At 45.7% G+C, this 21,075-nt stretch overlaps 1 protein-coding gene across 5 annotated transcripts in view; it reads right to left on the bottom strand.

Moving 5' to 3' along the window:
• Window positions 1-21,075, bottom strand: part of LOC120945566 (complement factor H-like) — a 129,766-nt gene that overhangs the window by 88,943 nt on the left and 19,748 nt on the right. For all 5 annotated transcript variants that reach the window (XM_040359825.1, XM_040359826.1, XM_040359823.1 and 2 more), the window contains exon 3: window positions 8,421-8,526. In XM_040359825.1, the coding sequence (XP_040215759.1) occupies window positions 8,421-8,526 (106 nt within the window). The remainder of the gene's footprint in view (window positions 1-8,420; window positions 8,527-21,075) is intronic.

The raw sequence follows: 21,075 nt of genomic DNA, 5'->3' as shown, positions 1-21,075 counted from the left end.
CAGACAAGCCGCGGAGTTCCCCTTCAGGTCCACATTAGGAGCTTGATGATACCTCTTGCCAAAAGGGTTTATGTTTGGGACAATCCCAAAAGATGTGGAGCATTGTTCCCTCCGCATTGCCACACCGCCAGCATGTACTGGGAACCTGAGGGTAAAAACGGTGTAGAGCGACAGGGACCCTGTACCAGCGAGTAAAAATCTTGTAGCCAGTCTTTTCAATTTTAGTAGCCATGGAGGACTGCTGGGCAAAGCAAAGAATTTTCTCCCTCTGTGCGTCAGTGAATTCGGTTTCAAGGTCAGTTTCCCATTTGGAAAGAAACCCAAGTTCATACCCTGTCGCCGGTTGGATCGTAATGATTCGCGCAGCGTATAGACACTCCCCCTTGCTCGGCTGAACTTTCCAATCCCGAGCGAGGGGGAGTGTCTATATGCAGCGCGGCGCGAATCATTACAGCTATTCAAATGAAAGCTGTGATGTTCCCCGCGCGTATTAACCAGTCGGCGGCAGCGGGGATGCAGGTAAGGGGGACATGGCTGGATATGGGGGGGAGACATGGCTGCATGGGGGGAGACATGGCTGCATGGGGGGGACATGGCAGCATGGGGGGGACATAGCTGCATGGGGGAGACATGGCTGCATTGGGGAGACATGGCTGCATTGGGGAGACATGGCTGCATTGGGGGGGACATGGCTGCATGGGGGGAGACATGGCTGCATGGGGGGAGACATGGCTGCATGGGGGGACATGGCTGCATTGGGGGGGACATGGCTGGATATGGGGGGGACATGGCTGGATATGGGGGGGGGACATAGCTGGATATGGGAGAGACATGGCTGGATATGGGGGGACATGGCTGCATATGGGGTGGACATGGCTGGATATGGGGGGGGACATGGCTGCATATGGGGGGGACATGGCTGCATATGGGGGGGACATGGCTGCATATGGGGGGGACATGGCTGCATGTGGGGGGGACATGGCTGCATATGGGGGGGACATGGCTGCATATGTGGGGGGACATGGCTGCATATGTGGGGGGACATGGCTGCATATGTGGGGGGACATGGCTGCACTTGTGGGGGGACATGGCTGCATTTGGGGACACATTTAAAAAAAAGTATCGGTATTCGGTATCGGCGAGTACTTGAAAAAAAGTATCGGTACTTGTACTCGGTCCTAAAAAAGTGGTATCGGGACAACCCTAGTTGGAATGCTGATGATGACCTCATAGGCTTGTATTTTTTGAAGGCCTTTGCTTTTATATGCATTTTTATGTTGGAGTTAAAGGGTTTGTAAACCCTTGTTTTAAAAAAATAAAAATAACAAACGTATTATACTTGCCTCCACTGTGCAGTTCGTTTTGCACAGAGTGGACCCAAACGTCTTCTGGGGTCCCCCTAGCGGTGCTGGTAGCTCCTCCCCGCAACAGGTGTCCATGTTGGAGAAGTGTTCTATTTGGTGGACACCCCTCGTATTAAGGTGAAAAAACACTAGGGTTTACAATCCCTTTAAGCTAAACTTATTAGCTCTTTTAAATGTATTTCCAATTTGGATGCACTGGTTACTACCCTTATTTAATATGCTCACCCATTTTTCCTCTGTGTTTATTGTTCCTAGGATTTTATCCCATTTAATATCTTCTAGCAAGGAGCAAAGTTTATGGAAGTTGGCTCTTTTGAAATTCAGTGTCTTTGTATTCCCCTTAGATTTGTGTGATTTATACTGAAACTAATTGACCTGTGATTGCTGTTCCCTAAATTGCTCTGTATTTCCACATCTGTAATCAGGTCTGTATTGTAAAGCCTCGTACACACCATCAGTCCATCCGATGAGAACGGTCCGAAGGATCGTTGTCATCGTTTAACCGATGAAGCTGACTGATGGTCCGTCGCGCCTACACACCATCGGTTAGTTAACCGATCGTGTCAGAACGCGGTGACGTAAAACACAACGACGTGCTGAAAAATATGAAGTTCAAGGCTTCCAAGCATGCGTCGACTTGATTCTGAGCATGCGCAGGTTTTTAACCGATGCTTTTGCATACTAACGATCGGTTTTGACCTATCGGTTAGGCGTTCATCGGTTACATTTTAAAGCAAGTTCCTATTTTTTGAACCGAAGGTTAAAAAAACCTATGGGGCCCACACACGATCGGTTTTGACCGATGAAAACAGTCCTTCAGACCGTTGTCCTCTGGCTATCCTATCGTGTGTACGCGGCCTTAGTAATCAATAGGTCCAATAACACTTTGTTTCTTGTTGGTGCATTTAGCATCTGACCCATGAAATTGTTCTGCAAGACATTTAGGAAATGACGAGCCATAGACAAATGCGCGGGTACCTTCCGCCCAGTAAAATCAAGAAAAAGCTGGACGGCCGCACTCCAATGCAACACCTTTATTGTAGTCAAATAAAATCCAGATAGTCACATACGGTCACAGAGGTACAGGACACGTACAGTACTTGTCCTGTACCTCTGTGACCATATGTGACTATCTGGATTTTATTTGACTACAATAAAGTTGTTTTTCTTTATTCTTCTATGCTTTTTTCAGAGCCTGAACCTGTGCCTTGACTAGCAAGAGGTGTAATCATGGGATAATTGCCTAGAGCGGTGAGTTCCTATCTTGTTGGAAGTCTGGACTATTCCTTCCACCCAGTCTATGTCTGGATAATTAAAATCTCCCATTATAATGACACTTCCCATCCTTGCCACCATTCCAAACTGATAGGGGATCTGCGTCTCCCTCTTGTTAGGGGGCCTATAGCATATTCCCAGTATTACTTTCCCCTTGATTTCCTCCTTTTGAAGCTCTACCCATAAGGATTTCACCTCCTCCCTTGCTCCATTTGTGATGTCATCCCTCACATTCACTTGTACATAGTTTTTGATATACAGGCATACCCCTCCCCCTTTTTTACCCTCCCTAACTCTGCGATATAGGGAATACCCTTGAATGGTTGCCAGCCAATCTTGAGAGATGTTGAACCAAGTCTCTGAAATTCCCACAAAATCAAAATTCAATCAATACAATAGCAGCTCTAGTTCTCCCATCTTGTCCGCCAGACTCCTGGCATTAGTGAACAAGCCACATAGTTTTGTCCGGATGCATACCATCTCCTGAATGCAGAGGCGTATCTAGTGAAAATGGCGCCTATGGCAAGCACTGAAACTGCACCCCTGTCAGCACCCATAAATGCAGCCTTACCAGAACCCATAAATGCAGTAATATCAAGACATATAATTGCAGTAATATTAGCTCCCATAAATGGGGCCTTACCAGCACCCATAAATGCAGAAATATAAGCACCCATAAAAGCGGCCTTACCAGCACCCATAAATACAGTAACATCAGCACCCATAAATGCGGCCTTACCAGCACCCATAATTGCGGCCTTACCAGCACCCATAATTGCGGCCCTACCAGCACCCATAAATGCGGCCTTACCAGCACCCATAATTGCGGCCTTACCAGCACCCATAATTGCGGCCTTACCAGCACCTATAAATACAGCTAAACCAGCACCCATAATTGCAGCCTTACCAGCACCCATAAATGCGGCCTTACCAGCACCTACAAATACAGCTATACAAGCACCCATAATTGCAGCCCTACCAGCACCCATAAATGCAGCCTTACCAGCACCCATAATTGCGGCTTTACCAGTACCCATAATTGCGGCCTTACCAGCACCTATAAATACAGCTAAACCAGCACCCATAATTGCAGCCTTACCAGCACCCATAAATGCGGCCTTACCAGCACCTACAAATACAGCTATACAAGCACCCATAATTGCAGCCTTACCAGCACCCATAAATGCAGTGCAAAAAACAACATAAATGCGGCGCAACCCCCCAGTGTGAAAGTAGCCCAAGTCATCATGTGCCAGGTACAGGTCCAAACAGAAGCAAGCAGCCAATCAAATATAGTGCTTGCTCAATATGGATTAAATTAATTATAATTATGCATAGCCATAGATATCATGAATAAAGCGATTTGTGCAACAGCTGGTAGTACTTGCACAAATCACTTTATTTATGATAGCTATGGCTTTGCATAAATATAATTGATTTAATCCATATATTAAGCACTATGGGCCAAATTCTCAAAAACGCCGCCTAACTTAACTTTCAGCAGTTAAGTTACACAGGCGTTAAATTTCTACCTAAGTGCCCGATCCACAAAGCACTTACCTAGAAATTTCAGGCCGTGTAACTTAAGTGCCTCCGTCGCAAGGCGGTCCTCCTCTCCGGGGGGCGATTACAATTAAAATGAGGTGCGCTCCCGCGCCGGCCGTACTGCGCATGCGTGTGACATAATTTTCCCGACGTGCAGCGCGCAAACGTAATTTACGCCGGGCTTTGTGGATTGCGACGGGACAATAAAGTTGCGACGGGTGAAAAAAAAAATACGCGCCGGGAAAAAAAATTCAAATTTAAAAAAAAATCGTGGCGATCGAAAAAAAGGTCTGGTTTTACATGGTGTACTAACTTTACAAATTGTAAAACCAGCCCTAATTTAACGCGTGCAAATCGTAACTTACGCAGAAAACACAAAGCTTAAATGCTTTGTGGATCTGCTTAAGTACTCATTTGCATACGCTAGCCGGCATTTCGACTCGAAATGCCCCCAGCGGCGGATGCGGTACTGCATCCTAAGATCCGACAGTGTAAGTCTCTTACAGATGTCGGATCTTCTGACTATCTTTGGAAAAATCCTTCTGAGGATCGTTTCCAAAGATAGCCACAGGGATACGCAGGCTGAACAGCAGTTCCGCCTGCGTATCTCCTTTGAAGATTTGGCCCTATATTTGCTTGGCAGTTGGCAGTGGCACACATCATCATACTTTTCACATGAACATGATGATGATGCTGCTAACAGATTAGTGTGTGACTATTAGGTACCTGGCCTGCTGCAGTGCTGCCTGGCTGGGGGTTCCAGAGACTAGAGTCCAACAATTGTTCAACTTCTCTCGTAGTCACCGACCCACTAGCGCTCGGAAAAAAGATGAAGCAGCGCTGCGCATAGGAGAGGAGGGCAGGGGCGTACCTAGAGCATTTGGCACCCCCCCCCCCGCCTTAAAATGTAAAAACACACCGCTGTGTCCCCTGCACACCTCTGCATCCTTCAATATATTTTTGTCAGTTCTGTGTACCCCGCTCTCCACAACTGCACCTCTGGACCCCTTCACATTACACAGCCCTTGTACCTCTGGACCCCTTTACATTACACAGCACCCCTTTACATTACACAGCCCTTGCATCTCTGGACCCCTTTACATTATACAGCACCCTGCACCCTTTACATTACACAGCCCTTGCACCTCTGGACCCCTTTACATTACACAGCACCCTGCACCTCTGGACCCTTTATATTACACAGCACCCTGCACCTCTAGACCCCTTTACATTACACAGCCCCCCACAGCTCTGGACCCCTTTACATTACACAGCACCCTGCACCTCTAGACGCCTGTATGTTAAACAGACACCCCCCTTAACAATTCTAGGCCCCTACAGTGCAGACCCCCTCCCTACAGTGCAGACCCCCTCCCTACAGTGCAGACCCATCTGCAGTGAAGACCCCCCTACAGTACAGGCCCCGCTACAGTACAGGCCCCCTTACAGTGCAGACCCCCGCTACAGTGAAGACCCCCCCTACAGTACAGACCCCCCTTCCTACAATACAGACCCCCCCCTTCTACAATACAGACCACCCCTTCTACAATACAGACCCCCCCCTTCTACAATACAGACCCCCCCTTCCTACAATACAGACCCCCTTCCTACAATACAGACCCCCCTTCTACAATACAGACCCCCCCTTCTACAATACAGACCCCCCTTCCTACAATACAGACCCCCCCTTCTACAATACAGACCCCCCTTCCTACAATACAGACCCCCCTTCTACAATACAGACTCCCCCCTTCTACAATACAGACCCCCCCTTTTACAATACAGACCTCCCCCTTCTACAATACAAACCCCCACTTCCTACAATACAGATCCATAATGTACAGGCTCAGTCTCAGGACACACACCACAGAGAGCCCGAGGTAGTGGCTTGGCGGGGGGGGGGGGGGGGGCGGTTGGTTGCGAGCTGCACCCGAGCCAGCGGCACATCTGGAACCGGCGCAACAATCCCCTTCTCTCTCTGCTCTGATCAGTCTCAGGCAGCGGCTGTCAGCCGAGCAGAGAAGCCGCCTCCCCCTCCTCCCTTACGTCTATACAGTGCTCTGCATGCAGGAGGAGGGGGAGGCGGCTCCTCTGCTCGGCTGACAGCCACTGCCCGAGACTGATCAGAGCCGTGAGAGAAGGGGGTCGTTGCCCCGGTCCCCCAGATGTGCCTCTGGCTCGGGTGCAGCTTCCAACCACCACCCCCCTCCCCCTCCTGCAAAGCCGATACCTGCCTATTCTATGTCGGCGCTGTCTCCTTTAATTCGCGGAGGGGGGCTAGCCTGACACCCCCCCAGTGTGTGGCCCGCCCCCCGCCCCCTTAGTAAGCCACTGGAGGAGGGTAGGCGGAGCTTTAGCCGAATGACGGTAATCTGCCATGCTGGTTCCAGCTGGTTCGCTTAGCTCGGACGGCTCGCTCCACTCGCTCGGCCTCCTGGCTCTTTTTTTAACATCCTCTAATCCACGGGGATGTTAAAGAATGAGCCTGGATGCCGGGCGAGGTTCGGAGATTTCCGTCGGCAAGTTTGCGCCTGCGCCTTGAAGGAACTTCCCCGTTAGGGGAACATTAATGACAAGTCACCGGCACCAGAGCTATAGTATGGGAGGCGGTGCCCGCAGGAGAACAGGTGGGAATATATTTTCGTATGGGCAGCATTTTTTTTGCCGCTCCCCCTCCCCAAGGCGCCCATGGCACGTGCCATGGCTGCCATACGCTGGATACGCCACTGCCTGAATGGGTGTTGTGAGGTTGCAAATAGGACTTATTACTATACTTACCTTGGGTTTAGGTGCTTTAGTCAACCTACTACACAGCCAACCTACTACTAATGCCCCCAATACTACCCTCTAGTAGTTGCTGGTAAGATATGGAATATGTACAACCAAAGGGGGTCATTAAAATGGATTATAACTGGACTAGATTCTCAGTGTTTTCTGTGTTTGATGTAATTTCTATACAATATAACACAAATAGTCTGCATACATTTTGAGAAAAAAAGTCTTTGGGCCAGATTCTCGTAGAATCCGCGGCGGCGTAGCGTAAGCCATTTACGCTACGCCGCCGCAAATTACTGGAGCAAGTGCCGTATTCTCCAAGCACTTGCTTCGTAATCTGCGGCGGCGTAGTGTAAATGGCCCGGCGTAAGGCCGCGTAATTCAAAGGGGGCGGCTTGTATTTAAATTAAGCGCGCTCCCGCGCCGATCGAACTGCGCATGCGCCGGGCGTAAAAATAGCCCAGTGCGCATGCTCCAGCTCACGACGGAAAACGTCAATGACGCCGACGTGAGCGTCATTGACGTAAAGTCCTATTCGCGAACGAGTTAGGAAAACTACGTAAACGACGGAAAAAGACTACGCTGACCCGACGCCATACTTAACATGGCATACGACGGACCTTCGTAAACTTACCCCTCATATAGCAGGGGCAAGTTTACGCTTCTGGAAACGTCGTAAATTCACTGCGTCGACGGCGCGTATGTTCGGGAATCTCGCGTAAATAGCCAATTTGCATAGACGACGGGGAAAACGACGAGGCGACGAGGCGACGACGGGGAAAACGACGAGGCGGGAAAAAAAATTGCATTTAAGATCTGACAGCGTAAGAGCCTTACGCCTGTCAGATCTAATGGATATCTATGCGTAACTGATTCTAAGAATCAGTCGCATAGATACGACGGCCCAGATTAGGACTTACGACGGCGCAAATGGCGTTGCGCCGTCGTAAGCCCTTTGAGAATCTGGGCCTTTATATTTAAATATGTAAAAATACAGTAAATATATAAAAAATGTAAAAATAAAATACAGCTTGTTTAGCAGTGTCCAGATCACATGGTTATATACTGTATGTCAGGGATAAGCAATTAGCGGACCTCCAGATGTTGCCAAACTACAAGTCCCATGAGGCATAGCGAGACTCTGACAGCATCAAGCATGACACCCAGAGGCAGAGGCATGATGGGACTTGTAGTTTGGCAACAGCTGGAGGTCCGCTAATTGCTTATCCCTGCTGTATGTTATCATCCTATACGTGTGTTTGAATATGTGCATAGTCAGGTACTGGTTAGTCAATTCTTATTCTACTGGTTGAGAACCATGGAGTGATGGGTACTGTCCTGGACTGTAGGGTTATCTAGCAGCTCCTTCAGGGGTAAAGCTACATAACTATCAAACTTCACTCCAATTCTATACTTTTTGTTCAGAGTAACCATTTTATAGATATACCTACATGTACTCACCCTAGTTCACAGGAGTACTCAACTATAGCTCCAAATACAAAGTCTTCTTCATTTTTCAGCTCAAATGTTCCAAAATCAATGTCCCCAGGGTTACCACAGCGTTTTTCTGTTATCAAAATAAAATATTGGTATAAAATGCATTGTTATATACAGCAAGCTTCCTGACCAGACGACTTTTTGCGATTCGGGACTGCGCGGTCGTGCGACGTGGCACCCAAACAAAATTAACGTCCTTTTTTCCCCACAAATAGAGCTTTCTTTTGGTGGTATTTGATCACCTCTGCGGTTTTTATTTTTTGCGCTATAAACAAAAATAGAGCGACAATTTTGAAAAAAAAAAAAAATGTTTTACTTGTTGCTATAATAAATAGCTCAATTTTTTTTTTAGTTTTTTTTTTTATCCTCAGTCTAGGCCGATACGTATTCTACATATTTTTAGTAAAAAAAAAATAAAAAAATCGCAATAAGCGACTGGTTTGCGCAAAAGTTATAGCGCCTACAAAATAAGGGACAGAATTATTATTTTTTATTTATTTTTTTACTAGTAATGGCGGCGATCTGCGATTTTTATTGCGACTGCGACATTATGGCGGACACATCGGACACTTTTGACACATTTTTGGCGCCATTCACATTTATACTGCAATCAGTGCTATAAATATGCACTAATTACTGTATAAATGTGACTGGCAGGGAAGGGGTTAACACTAGGGGGTGAGGAAGGGGTTAAATGTGTACCCTAATATTAGTGTTCTAACTGTGGGGGAAGGGGGGTGACCGATCTGTGTCTCTATGTACAAGAGACACAGATCCGTCTCCTCTCTCCCCTGACAGCACCGCTGTCTGCGAGAGCCAGGAATGAGAAATGATCTCATATGTAAACATATGAGATCATCTCTCATTGGCCGCACAGATCGCCTAGGAAACGGCTGCTCCGATTGGCCGTTCACGGCGATCTGTGACTGGCTGTGTCCAAGGGACACGGCCAGCACAGCAGTTCCCCGCTGCACGCTCGGGAGCGCGCGCGGGGAACGAGCAAAGGGGCGGCCGTAAAAAGACGGCCTGTTAGAGATTGGGAGCCGCGCTGCGGCCGTACAAAGTCGTACGGCCGTCAGCTAGTGGTTAAGATACATATAGTATAATATTAAAGATCTCTCTGGATTTGATTATGTGTTTTGTGTATTTTTGTCTGCTCCCAGTGCCAGATTAAACTCAGTGGAGGCCCTTAGGCAAACAAAACCTTGTGTCCCCCCTTGCAGGTTTCTGGAGGTCTTTTGAGTGGGATAACTGAACTAAATAGTGTTCATGTCGGATGCTAAATGGAGAAGACTATCCCCACTATACACGTACATAGGGTGCACCAACATTTTCTACAAACTGACAGCTGAAAGAAGATGAGTAGGGATGAGCTTCGAGTTCGAGTCGAACTCATGTTCGACTCGAACATTGCCTGTTCGCCGAACAACGAACAATTAGGGGTGTTCGCGGCAAGTTCGAAAAGCCGTGGAACACCCTGTTAAAGTCTATGGGAGAAATCTAAAGTGCTAATTTTAAAGGCTAATATGCAAGTTATTGTCCTAAAAAGTGTTTTGTTTCCCAGAGGACATGTATCAATGCAAAAAAAAGTTATAAAAAACGTTCGTTTTTTCGGGAGCAGTGGATTTAATAATGCTAAAAGTGAAACAATAAAAGTGAAATATTACTTTAAATTTCGTACCTAGGGGGTGTGTAAAGTTAGCATGTGAAATATCGCATGTTTCCCGTACATAGAACTGTCTCTGCACAAAACCGGACTTGCAGCAATAATGAATTGTCGGCTCTGGCAATTGAGAGAGAATTCATTCATAAAAAAAAAAAAAGCGTGGGCGTTCCCCCAAAATTCCATTACCAGGCCCTTCAGGTCTGGTATGGATATTAAGGGGAACCCCGCCGTCAATTAAAAAAAAATGGCGTGGAGTTCCCCCAAAAATCCACACCAGACCCCTTATCCGAGCACGTTAACCTGGCCTGCCGCAGAAAAGAGGGGGGGACAGAGTGCGGCCCCCCCTCTCCTGAACCGTACCAGGCCACATGCCCTCAACATGGTGAGGATGTCCCCATGTTGATGTGGACAAGGGCCTCATCCCCACATCCCTTGCCCGGTGGTTGTGGGGGTCTGCGGGCGGGGAGCTTATCAGAATCTGAAAGACCCCTTTAACAAAGGGGACCCCCAGATCCTGCCCCCCCTATGTGAATTGATAATGGGGTGCATTGTACCCCTACCATTTCACGAAGGAAGTGTAAATAGTTGGAAAAAACACACACACACACAAAAGTCCTTTATTAATAAAAGAATAAATAAAACAAATCCAGCGGTGGTAATCCACTCGGTCCCAGCTTCCTGCTCCAACGTTGTCTGTATCCAGCGACGGGTGATCTCCGGTCCAGCGATGAGAAGATCTATCCATCCAGAGCGCAGCATCGCCGACCTCCTCTCTCCGCTGGACACAGCCCAGCGAATGACGCGCTGGAACTTTGACATTTCTTATATAGGGGAGGCGGGGCCACCCGTCACGTGACCCCGCCCCCTCTGACGCACCCTCTGCTACGTCACTGGGGAAGCCCAGTCTTCCCCCTTGCGTCAGAGGGGGCGGGGTCACGTGACAGGTGGCCCCGCCTCCCCTATATAAGAAATGTCAAAGTTGGTGTGTGTTTTTTCCAACTATTTACACTTCCTTCGTGAAATGATAGGGGTAAAACGTACCCCATTACCAATTCACATGGGGGGCAGGATCTAGGAGTCCCCTTTGTTAAAGGAGTCTTCCAGATTCTGATAAGCCCCCCGCCCGCAGACCCCCACAACCACCGGGCAAGGGTTGTGGGGATGAGGCCCTTGTCCCCATGTTGAGGGCATGTGACCTGGTACGGTTCAGGAGAGGGGGGGCCGCACTCTGTCCCCCCTCTCTTTTCTGCAACCGGCCAGGTTAACATGCTCAGATAAGGGGTCTGGTGTGGATTTTTGGGGGAACTCCACGCCATTTTTTTTTTACATTTGGGGTGGAGTTCCCCTTAAAATCCACACCAGACCTGAAAGGTCTGGAATGGATATTCGGGGGGAACCCCACGTCATTTTTTTTTAAATTGACGGCGGGGTTCCCCTTAATATCCATACCAGACCTGAAGGGCCTGGTAATGGAATTTGGGGGGACCCCCCCCCCACACTTTTTTTTTTATGAATGAATTCTCTCTGAATTGCCAGATCCGACAATTCATTATAGCCGCAAGTCCGGTTTTAAAAGACTTTTTTTCCTTTCAGAAATGACACTTTGTGCAGGGACAGTTCTAAGTACGGGAAACATGCGATATTACACATGCTAACTTTACACCCCCCCCCCCCTAGGTATGAAATTTAAAGTAATATTTCACTTTTATTGTTTCACTTTTAGCATTATTAAATTCACTGCTCATGAAAAAACTGCATTTTTTGCATTGATACATGTCCCCTGGGGCAGGACCCGAGTCCCCAAACACTTTTTAGGACAATAACTTGCATATTAGCCTTTAAAATTAGCACTTTAGATTTCAAATGTTCGAGTCCCATAGACTTTAATAGGGTTCTAAAGTTCACACGAACATTTGGTGTGTTCGCAAGTTCTGGTGCGAACCGAACAGGGAGGTGTTCACCCTAAAGATGAGCCCTTAAAAGTCAAACTGTAATCTGAACCTGATATCTATGGTTTATGTACTATAAGTTTTTATTAGGTACGTTACATTAAAGCGGTTGTAAACCCACTTTTGTAACTTTTACCTACAGGTAAGCCTATAATAAGGCTTACCTGTAGGTATCAAGAATATCTCCTAAACCTGCACGGTTTAGGAGATATTCCCCCGGCAATGCGCCGCTGATTGCAGCGGCGCATGTGCAGGGGGGATCCTCGGCTAAAGGACCGGCGGCCGCCGGACCTTGCCGAATTTAAATCTCCTGCGCGCATGCGCGGGAGTGACGTCATCGCCGCTCCAGCCAATCACAGCGCTGGAGCGGCGATACCCGGAAGACACGCCGGAGCAAGATGACATCTCGCTCGGCGTGAACCAGGTAAGTGTTCCTCACCTCGTTCCGAGGTAAGTATTTCATAATCAGCCAGTATGCGGTGCATACTGGCTGATTATGCATTTTGCCTTGCAGGTTTAAAAAAAAAAAAAAGTTTATGCGGTTTACAACCGCTTTAATACAGTATTTTCTCTATAGTGTCTTTAATGTAAAGTTTTTGTTTCTATTTGGTAAACCGGTACTGTCTGCCCCCAATCAGGCTTGCAATGCAAATCTGTTGCCTTGTAATTAGCAGAATTGCAGGCCTGCAGTGTGTGCTCAGGTCTATCAGATCGGCAGGCGAACAGCCAATTGAAAGATCTCAAACAGCAGATTGATAACGTTGCCGATAACTGTGAGGCAGTGGTTTAAGCCCCATTACACACTATTAGATTTTCTGCAGATTTTTGTCTTCAGATTTACCAAAACCATGTAGTGCAAGTGCCTGCCTGATTGCATACAAGTTGAAATGCTTAAAGAGGTTGTAAAGGTACATTTTTGTTTCCCTAAATAGCTTCCTTTACCTTAGTGCAGTCCTCCTTCACTTATGTCATCCTTCGATTTTGCTTTTAAATGTCCTTATTTCTTCTAAAAAATACTCACTTCCTGTTCTTCTGTCTGTAACTACACACAGTAATGCGACACTTTCTCCCTGGTGTGGAGAAAGCCTCTTGAGGGGGCGAGCAGTAGTGTCAGGACGCCCACTAACACACAGCTCCTTTCTCTATCTGCAAAGTAGATAGCATCCTGACCCTCCTGCTCGCCCCCTCAAGAGGCTTTCTCCACACCAGGGAGAATGTGTCGCATTACTGTGTGGAGTTACAGACAGAACAGGAAGTGAGGATTTCTCAGAGGAAATAAGGACATTTAAAAGCAAAATCGAAGGATGAGGTAAGTGAAGGAGGACTGCACTAAGGTAGAGGAAGCTATTCAGAGAAAAACATTTTGACCTCATATTATATGGTTTTGGTAAATCTAAAGACAAAAATCTGCAGAAAATCTAATAGTGTGTATGGGGTCTAATGCGGTCGGAATTTCCGACGGAATTTTTTCATCGGATATTCCGACCGTGTGTATGCCCCATGGGGAAAAACACGCATTCTCTGAAACTATTCGACTCATGCTCGGAAGCATTGAATTTTTCTCGGCTCGTCGTAGTGTTGCACGTCACCACGTTCTTGACAGTCGGAATTTGGTGTGACAGTGTGTATGCAAGACAGCTTGAGCGGAATTCCGTCTGAGTTTATCCTGTCAGAAAAAACGGTCGTGTGTATGGGGCATAAGAGGTACCAGCCTATAACAGAGTGCTGTTACTGTCAGAATCTTTAATTAAGAACTTTAACAACATATTCCCAAAAATATGGAATAGGAAAAAAACGACAAAAAACTGTATATTGCATATAACATTGCTACATAATCCATTTTGTAATCTAATGTTTAATTAACGACCTTTGCATTTTAATCTGCAGCCACTAATTTTATAAAACTGATAGATGTTTTCAAATTTCTGCATTAAGATAAAATTCCTGCAATATGAATTTCATTTTGTTGAGGTACTCCCGAATGTTTAAGTACTTTTAAAGGTATGCAGACTAGACATGAGCCAAAGGTTCTGTCTGAAATTTAAACCAAACTGTGGCTGTTTGGCCATTTGGACTTTTGCCCGTTCAGTCCCCTGTTCGGTGGGAGCCAAAGATCATATATTTCTTCTACCACTTATATATTCCTGCTGTCACTGGTTCTTTAAGAAGATGCAAGCGCTTACACCCGCAGCTTCCCTAGGAACCACTGATGTCACCTGGAATCCCCTCCACTTTAGCAAAGAGATTGAGATAGCAGTCACATGCTGGCCCAATGATGAATGACATTGACCAGATATGGGCATGGCCATATTTAGTCAATAATATCACCAGCATCTCCGCCCATTCTTTTTTTTTATAGCTGATGACAGCTTGAGATGCTATCATTCAGCTATAAGTACAATCAAATACTTTATCTGTGACTAATATAAAATTGTCAAATATTATACAAATCCCTCTTGATGCGACTTTGGCTAATCATAACACCAGAATGTTAACAAAAGAGGCACTGAAAGAAAGACGGGCACAAAAATAAAAAAAATGGTATGGGGTCCCACCCAAAATCAATACCAGAACCCGGGTGGAATGCGGGTGGAAGTGTGATGACAGGTTTGCATACACCTGCCAAGGTTTATATATATTCACACACAAGTCACAGCATTTACCCGTTGATACATATCAACTTATCTGACACATTTACTTTTACACTTGTATTTCAAGTGAAGGTTCACCGATTGAATTATTTTTTTCAGTTCACTCATTAGTAGCTCACATTCTTAGGATCCTAATATTTGGGTCCTCATTTCACCCTATTTTGCACAATGGGTGAGGCAGAGGCAGCGCCACCACCCCTAATTTATATTCGCTACCCAGAGCTCCTGTTAGCACATTTCCACAAGAAGGCTTGACTACATGATTGGCTATAGCTGTGTTATGAGGTGGTCTACTGAGGAAGTCCCTTGCAAGATGGCGAAGAAAGTGGAAATTGTTTTTCCAGGGAAGTATGCTAGCCATTTTGCTCAATGACAATGGGCACTAAGGACCAGATAGGACTTTCACATAATAGACAAACAGGTTCTGCTGACCTTGCATGAGAGTAGAGGCTAAAAGGTGCTTACACTGTTTATGCTGCATTCAGAAGAAAAAATTGCCCTCCAGAGCTGCTCCACTGAGTCATCTCCAAGGTCAAATACAAGGTGGGTTAAGGAGCATTGACCACTTCACACTGTCACGGTCTGGTGTCAGGCTCAGAGGCCATTTTCTTCTGGCCCATATCCTTCCCATTGAACCAAATATTGCAATTTGTTTCTAGAGATCCTGGAGTCAAGAATGTTTCCCACCACAAATTCTTCTTCACCCTGTACCTCAACAGGTGGAGGAGGAGGATGAATTCTTCCAGAAAAAGTAGTATTTTCATGAAACTGTTTGAGTAGCGATATATGAAAAACAGGGTGAATCTTCATATTGTCAGGAAGTTTTAGGCGAAAAGTGACCGGGTTGATTTGAGCAGAAATCTCAAAACGTCTGATAAACTTTTGACCCAGCTTAGCACATAGAACCTGAACCTTTAAATTTTTGCTAGATAACCAAACTTTGTCACCTACCTGAAAGGTGGGAAAAGACCTACGGTGTCTGTCAGCAGCCTTCTTGTAATATTCCTGCGCCTCCTTCAATGTATCAGTCAATTCTCCTGGATCTCATGTAATGAAGTTAGTCTGTTGGTAACAGCAGGAATTGAAGTTGAGATAGGGAGATCAGGAATAAAAACTGGATGATACCCGGTGTTTAGGAAAAGTGGGCTTTGGGAAGTGGAGCTATGTTTAGAGTTATTATAAGCAAACTCTGTCGTAGGAAGGTAGTCCACCCAGTCATCCTGGAGATAACTCACAAAATATCGAAGGTATTGCTCCAGAGTTTGATTGGTCCTCTCGGTCTGACCATAAGACTGCAGATGAAAAGCTGAGGACAGATTAATTGTTACACCCAAAGCTGAGCAAAAACTTTTCCAAAATTTTGAGGTAAACTGTACCCCTCTGTCAGACACCACATCATCAGGAATTCCATGAAGTTTAAACACTTCTCTAACCATTACCTCAGCAGTATGTTCGGCAGAGGGTACCCCCTTAACTGGAATGAAATGAGCCATCTTAGTGAGACGGTCAACGACTACCAGAATGGTGGTCATCCCTTTTGAAAGAGGAAGGTCGACTACAAAGTCCATAGAAATTGACCCCCATGGTCTTGATGGAACAGGCAGTGGTAGAAGTAACCCCAGAGGAGAAGATCGGGGTATCTTATTGAGAGCACAGGTTAGACATGAAGCCACATATCTCTTTACATCTTTCTTGTACCCAGGCCACCAAAAGGAATGTGATAAGAGTTCTTCTGTCTTAGAAACCCCAAAATGACCGGTTTGACAGTTTACAGTTGTGTACCAACCTGAGGGCTTCTACCCGAACTGATTCAGGTACATAGAGGCAATGCGCTTGAGTCCAAAAACCAATGTTGTACTTGAGGTTAATGTTTGTAGGAGGATTATTAAGAAGTTGGTCATTTTCATAACCCTCCTTCAGGATATTAAGAAATGTCTTTGAACTTGTGGCCCCTAGAAAGTTCTTTTGAGGCAGGATTGTACATTCAGAATTGCTTTCCTGGAGAGGCCCAGGCAACATCCGTGATAGGGCATCAGCCTTACCATTCCTTGACCCAGGGCGGTATGATATAACAAAATTGAACCTGGAGAAGAAAAGGGTCCAACGTGCTTGTCTAGATGACAACCTTTTAGCAGACCTAATAAATTCAAAATTTCTATAATCGGTGAGAGCGGTTACAGGGTGCTTAGCCCCTTCTAGCAGATGCCTCCACTCAGAAAATGCTTCCTTAATTGCCAACAGCTCCTTCTTTCCAATGTCATAATTCTTCCCGGCTGAAGACATCAGTCGAGAGAAATAAGCGCAAGGATGAAGCTGCATTTTTTCTCCAATTCGCTGAGAAAGGATAGCTCCCACAGCAGAATTAGAAGCATCTACTTCTACGATGAAAGGTAGTTCTGGATCTGGATGTACCAGTATTGGTGCAGAAGTGAAGAGAGTTTTCAGTTTACTAAAGGCAGCCTGTGCAATTACCTTGGAGAAATTCCTTATAAATCTTCTGTAAAAGTTGGCAAATCCAACAAATCGCTGTATCTCCTTAACATTCCTAGGGACAGGCCAATCCACCACTGCTTTTATCTTATCAGGATCCATGATTACCCCTTCAGAAGAGATTATGTATCCAAAGAACTGGATCTGAGTTTGTTCAAACTCGCATTTCTCTAGTTTGATGTAAAGTTTATTTTGCCGTAATCTCTCGAAAACAATACAGACATGTTTGCGGTGTTCTTCCAAAGTATCAGAGAAAATGAGAATGTCATACAAATATGCCATTACAAACTGTTCTAGCAAATCTCGAAAAGCATCATTAATAAAATGTTGAAAAGTTACAGGAGCATTACAAAGCCCAAAGGGCATGACCAAAGACTCAAAATGTCCGTATCTGGTTCTGAAAGCAGTTTTCCATTCATCTCCGGGACGGATGCGGACAAGATTGCATGCCCCCCGTAAATCTAATTTGGTAAAGAGCTTGGTGGAGTGGAGTCTCTCAAGCATTTCTGGAATCAGTGGGAGTGGATAGCGATTCTTAATTGTGATCCTATTTAAATCTCTGTAGTCAATACATGGACGCAGGGTGGAGTCCTTTTTCACCACAAAGAATAAGGCTGCCCCAGCAGAAGAGGTTGAGTGTCTGATAAAACCCTTCTCTAGATTCTCATTAATCCACTCTTTGAGCACCTTCAGTTCAGGTTCTGATAAAGAATAAAGGCGCCCAACTGCTATATCTGCCCCAGGAAGCAATTCAATGGGACAATCATAATAGCGATGAGGAGGCAGCTGTTCTTTTTATCACAAACGTCCCGAAACTCAAGATATTGTGGAGGTAGCTTGTCGTATGACTTGGTAGTTGCCAAAGATGCTTGTAAATCTTGTGTAGCGCTACCCCCGCAGGAGCCACTGATTAGATTGGGATCGACGTATTAAGTTACCTTTTTGTGTGGCTCAGTCTAAGGGTGATACTTATGAGTGCAGAATAAAGATGAATGCTTTATTCCAAAGCCCAACACGGCCAACATCAACACGGCACACAATAGAGAAAGGTTGATGAGCAAGAAGAGAACTTTAGTATCAGGCCCTGGATATTGAATGAAAGCAAGCCTGCTCTCAGCAGCAACTTAACTCAGTACGTCGCCACCCCAAATCAGGGTGGGTAAAGTGCCCCCGGACAGGCGGTTATCTCAGGCCTGGCAGCCGGAGCGCCACTTATAGATCACTGGGAGAAAACAGACCTCTGCCACAGGCCTGACTCAGGGCCTCTGCCACAGGCCTAGTAATTTGAGGTAATGAAGATCGGATTGAGTAAATCCTCCCAGTCAGTTCAGATAGTGTCACCACTGACAGCTTACACATACCTGTGATACAGTGTGGTGACTGGATCCTCGATGGGTCATCTAGGTATCCCGGGCAACCTCTCTCTCTTGATTCTCCCCGAGCCAATTCCCCACCGTGCAGCTCCCGGCTTAGGATCCTTTCAGCAGAAGATTTGGACCCAGCAGATCGCTGGGGTCCCTCTCAAAGTTAGGATGAAGCTGCGCACATGGTGAGACCTCGGCCAAGCAGGCCACGGTGGCAGGGACCCATCGATGCGCATACCCTGAAGGTTGAATACCGCACCTGGAACTTGGGCCCCGCACAGAACAGAACTACTAATGGTGGTTGCCACAGATATACCCCCTCCCAGCATGCCCAACGAGGGAAACTCACCTCTGATTGGCTACTGAGGAGAAGGCGGGTCTGTCAGAGTCCCTACAGCACCAACTGTCACCCAGGGGTGGTAACACACCCCCGGAGCGCAGTTTGACCCACAGGACAACTCCAAACTGACAACAGCCTAAATTTCCATAAATTGTGAATGGGAGTAAACTAACCCTCCCATTCTTACTAACTTTTAGTGTAATGCCCATACTGGAAGTAAGGGGGCGCTACACTTGGGTTGGTGGAGGGCTTATTTGATAAGATTCTTTGCAATGTTTTTTTGCAATGGTCAGATGTAAAGCTTAAAGAACGTGTCTCCCAGTTGATGGAGGGATTATGGATAGAGAACCAAGGAATGCCTAGGATAATAGGGAACTTGGGTGATGTGATCAGCTCAAAGCTGATAGTCTCCTGATGGTCAGTCTTAATTAGGAGTTTAGGAGGTATGGTCTCGTGGGTAACTGGTCCTGAAGACAAAGGTGAGCCATCCACATTTTCCATATTAATAGGGGCGAGTTTATTTCTTGTTTGAATGTTATTACTTTGGGCAAATTCGATGTCCATGAAGTTTCCCCTGGCCCCTGAGTCCAGCATAACAGAGCAAAGTATTTCATTGTTTTCAACGATAAGCCTTATTGGGATGACAAAATGAGTTGATAAAGAATTAACTTTATTTGCTTCCTGAATCAAAGGGGAGACGGACTGAGAAATTGAGTTTATTTGTTCAGATACTGTAATATCTGTTGCTGCAATTGTTCTTTTACATTTATTGGGACAATTAACTGCATAATGTCCAGAGTCTCCACAATAAAGACATAAGTTCTCTGAACGTTGTCTTTCTTTCTCCTGAGTAGTAATAGATCTTTTAATAGCATCCACCTGCATAGGTTCAGGAGTGTCAGAATCAGGAAAAACTCTTGGACCCTTAGGAGGATACTGAACAGTAGAAAAACGCATGCCACCATTACTGCCTAGTATTCCTAGTCTCTCCTTTCTCCTTTCAGTAAGTCTCTGATCAATTCGAATACATAACTTAATAAAAGCCTCAAGGTCGTCAGGACTTTCTACTCTGGCAAGCTCATCTTTTACTTGTTCCGAGAGTCCTTGATGGAACTGACTCTTTTGTGCTGCTGGATTCCAATTGGTATCTGAGATCCAACGTCAGAATTCAGTTGTGTACTCTGCAACAGAGCATCTATCCTGCCATAAATTGTGCAATTTTTCCTCAGCAGAAGCGCAATGGTTAGGATCATCGAAAACTTAGTTTGGAAGACTCTTTACAAATAGTTCCTGGCTGTTCTGAACATCCGTGGTCAAGGGAACAAGAGAAATGTTGACCTGAGAGTTGGAGTTCAGGACTTAAAGCCAGAAGATTTGGTTCTACTGACTGAGGAATCTGAGTATCCCTGGAAAACATAAGCTAGCTGACCAGTGGAGATCCTACCCCTACATCAACTGCAAATAACTGACTAGTCTTGTAGTGTATCAGATTTGCCAAGAGTGGACAACTTGAGCATTGATGCCGCGTACACACGATCATTTTTCAGCATGAAAAAAACGTTGTTTTTAAAAAACGTCATTTAAAATGATTGTGTGTGGGCTGCACATCGTTTTTCAGTTTCTGAAAAACGACAACTTTTTTTTCCGAACATGCTGCATTTTTTAACGTTGTTTTAAAAAAATTTGTTTTTCGGGTTGTAAAAAATGATGGTGTGTGGGCTAAAACAACGTTTTAAACCCGTGCATGCTCAGAAGCAAGTTATGAGATGGAAGGGCTCATTCTGGTAAAACTACCGTTCATAATGGAGTAAGCACATTCATCACGCTGTAACAGACAAAAAAAGCGAATCGTCTTTTACTAACAAAGAATCAGCTAAAGCAGCCCAAAGGCGAATAGAACTTCCCCTTTAGAGTGCCGTTGTACGTGTTGTACGTCACTGCGCTTTGTTCATCATTTTTTAAAAACAATGGTGTGTGGGCAACGTCTTTTTAATGATGAAGTTGGAAAAACGTCGTTTTTGGACATGCTGAAAAACAACGTTTTCTTTCATACTGAAAAATGATCGTGTGTACGCGGCAGTGTGTAATCTGACACCAAAATCATATTTTTTTCTCTGAAACTGGATGCTCCAGTGGACTGACCCATCTTCTACTAAAGC

Source organism: Rana temporaria, chromosome 7 (assembly GCF_905171775.1).
Source record: "Rana temporaria chromosome 7, aRanTem1.1, whole genome shotgun sequence".
Lineage (NCBI taxonomy): Eukaryota > Metazoa > Chordata > Amphibia > Anura > Ranidae > Rana > Rana temporaria.
This window is presented reverse-complemented; position numbering and strand designations above follow the sequence as displayed.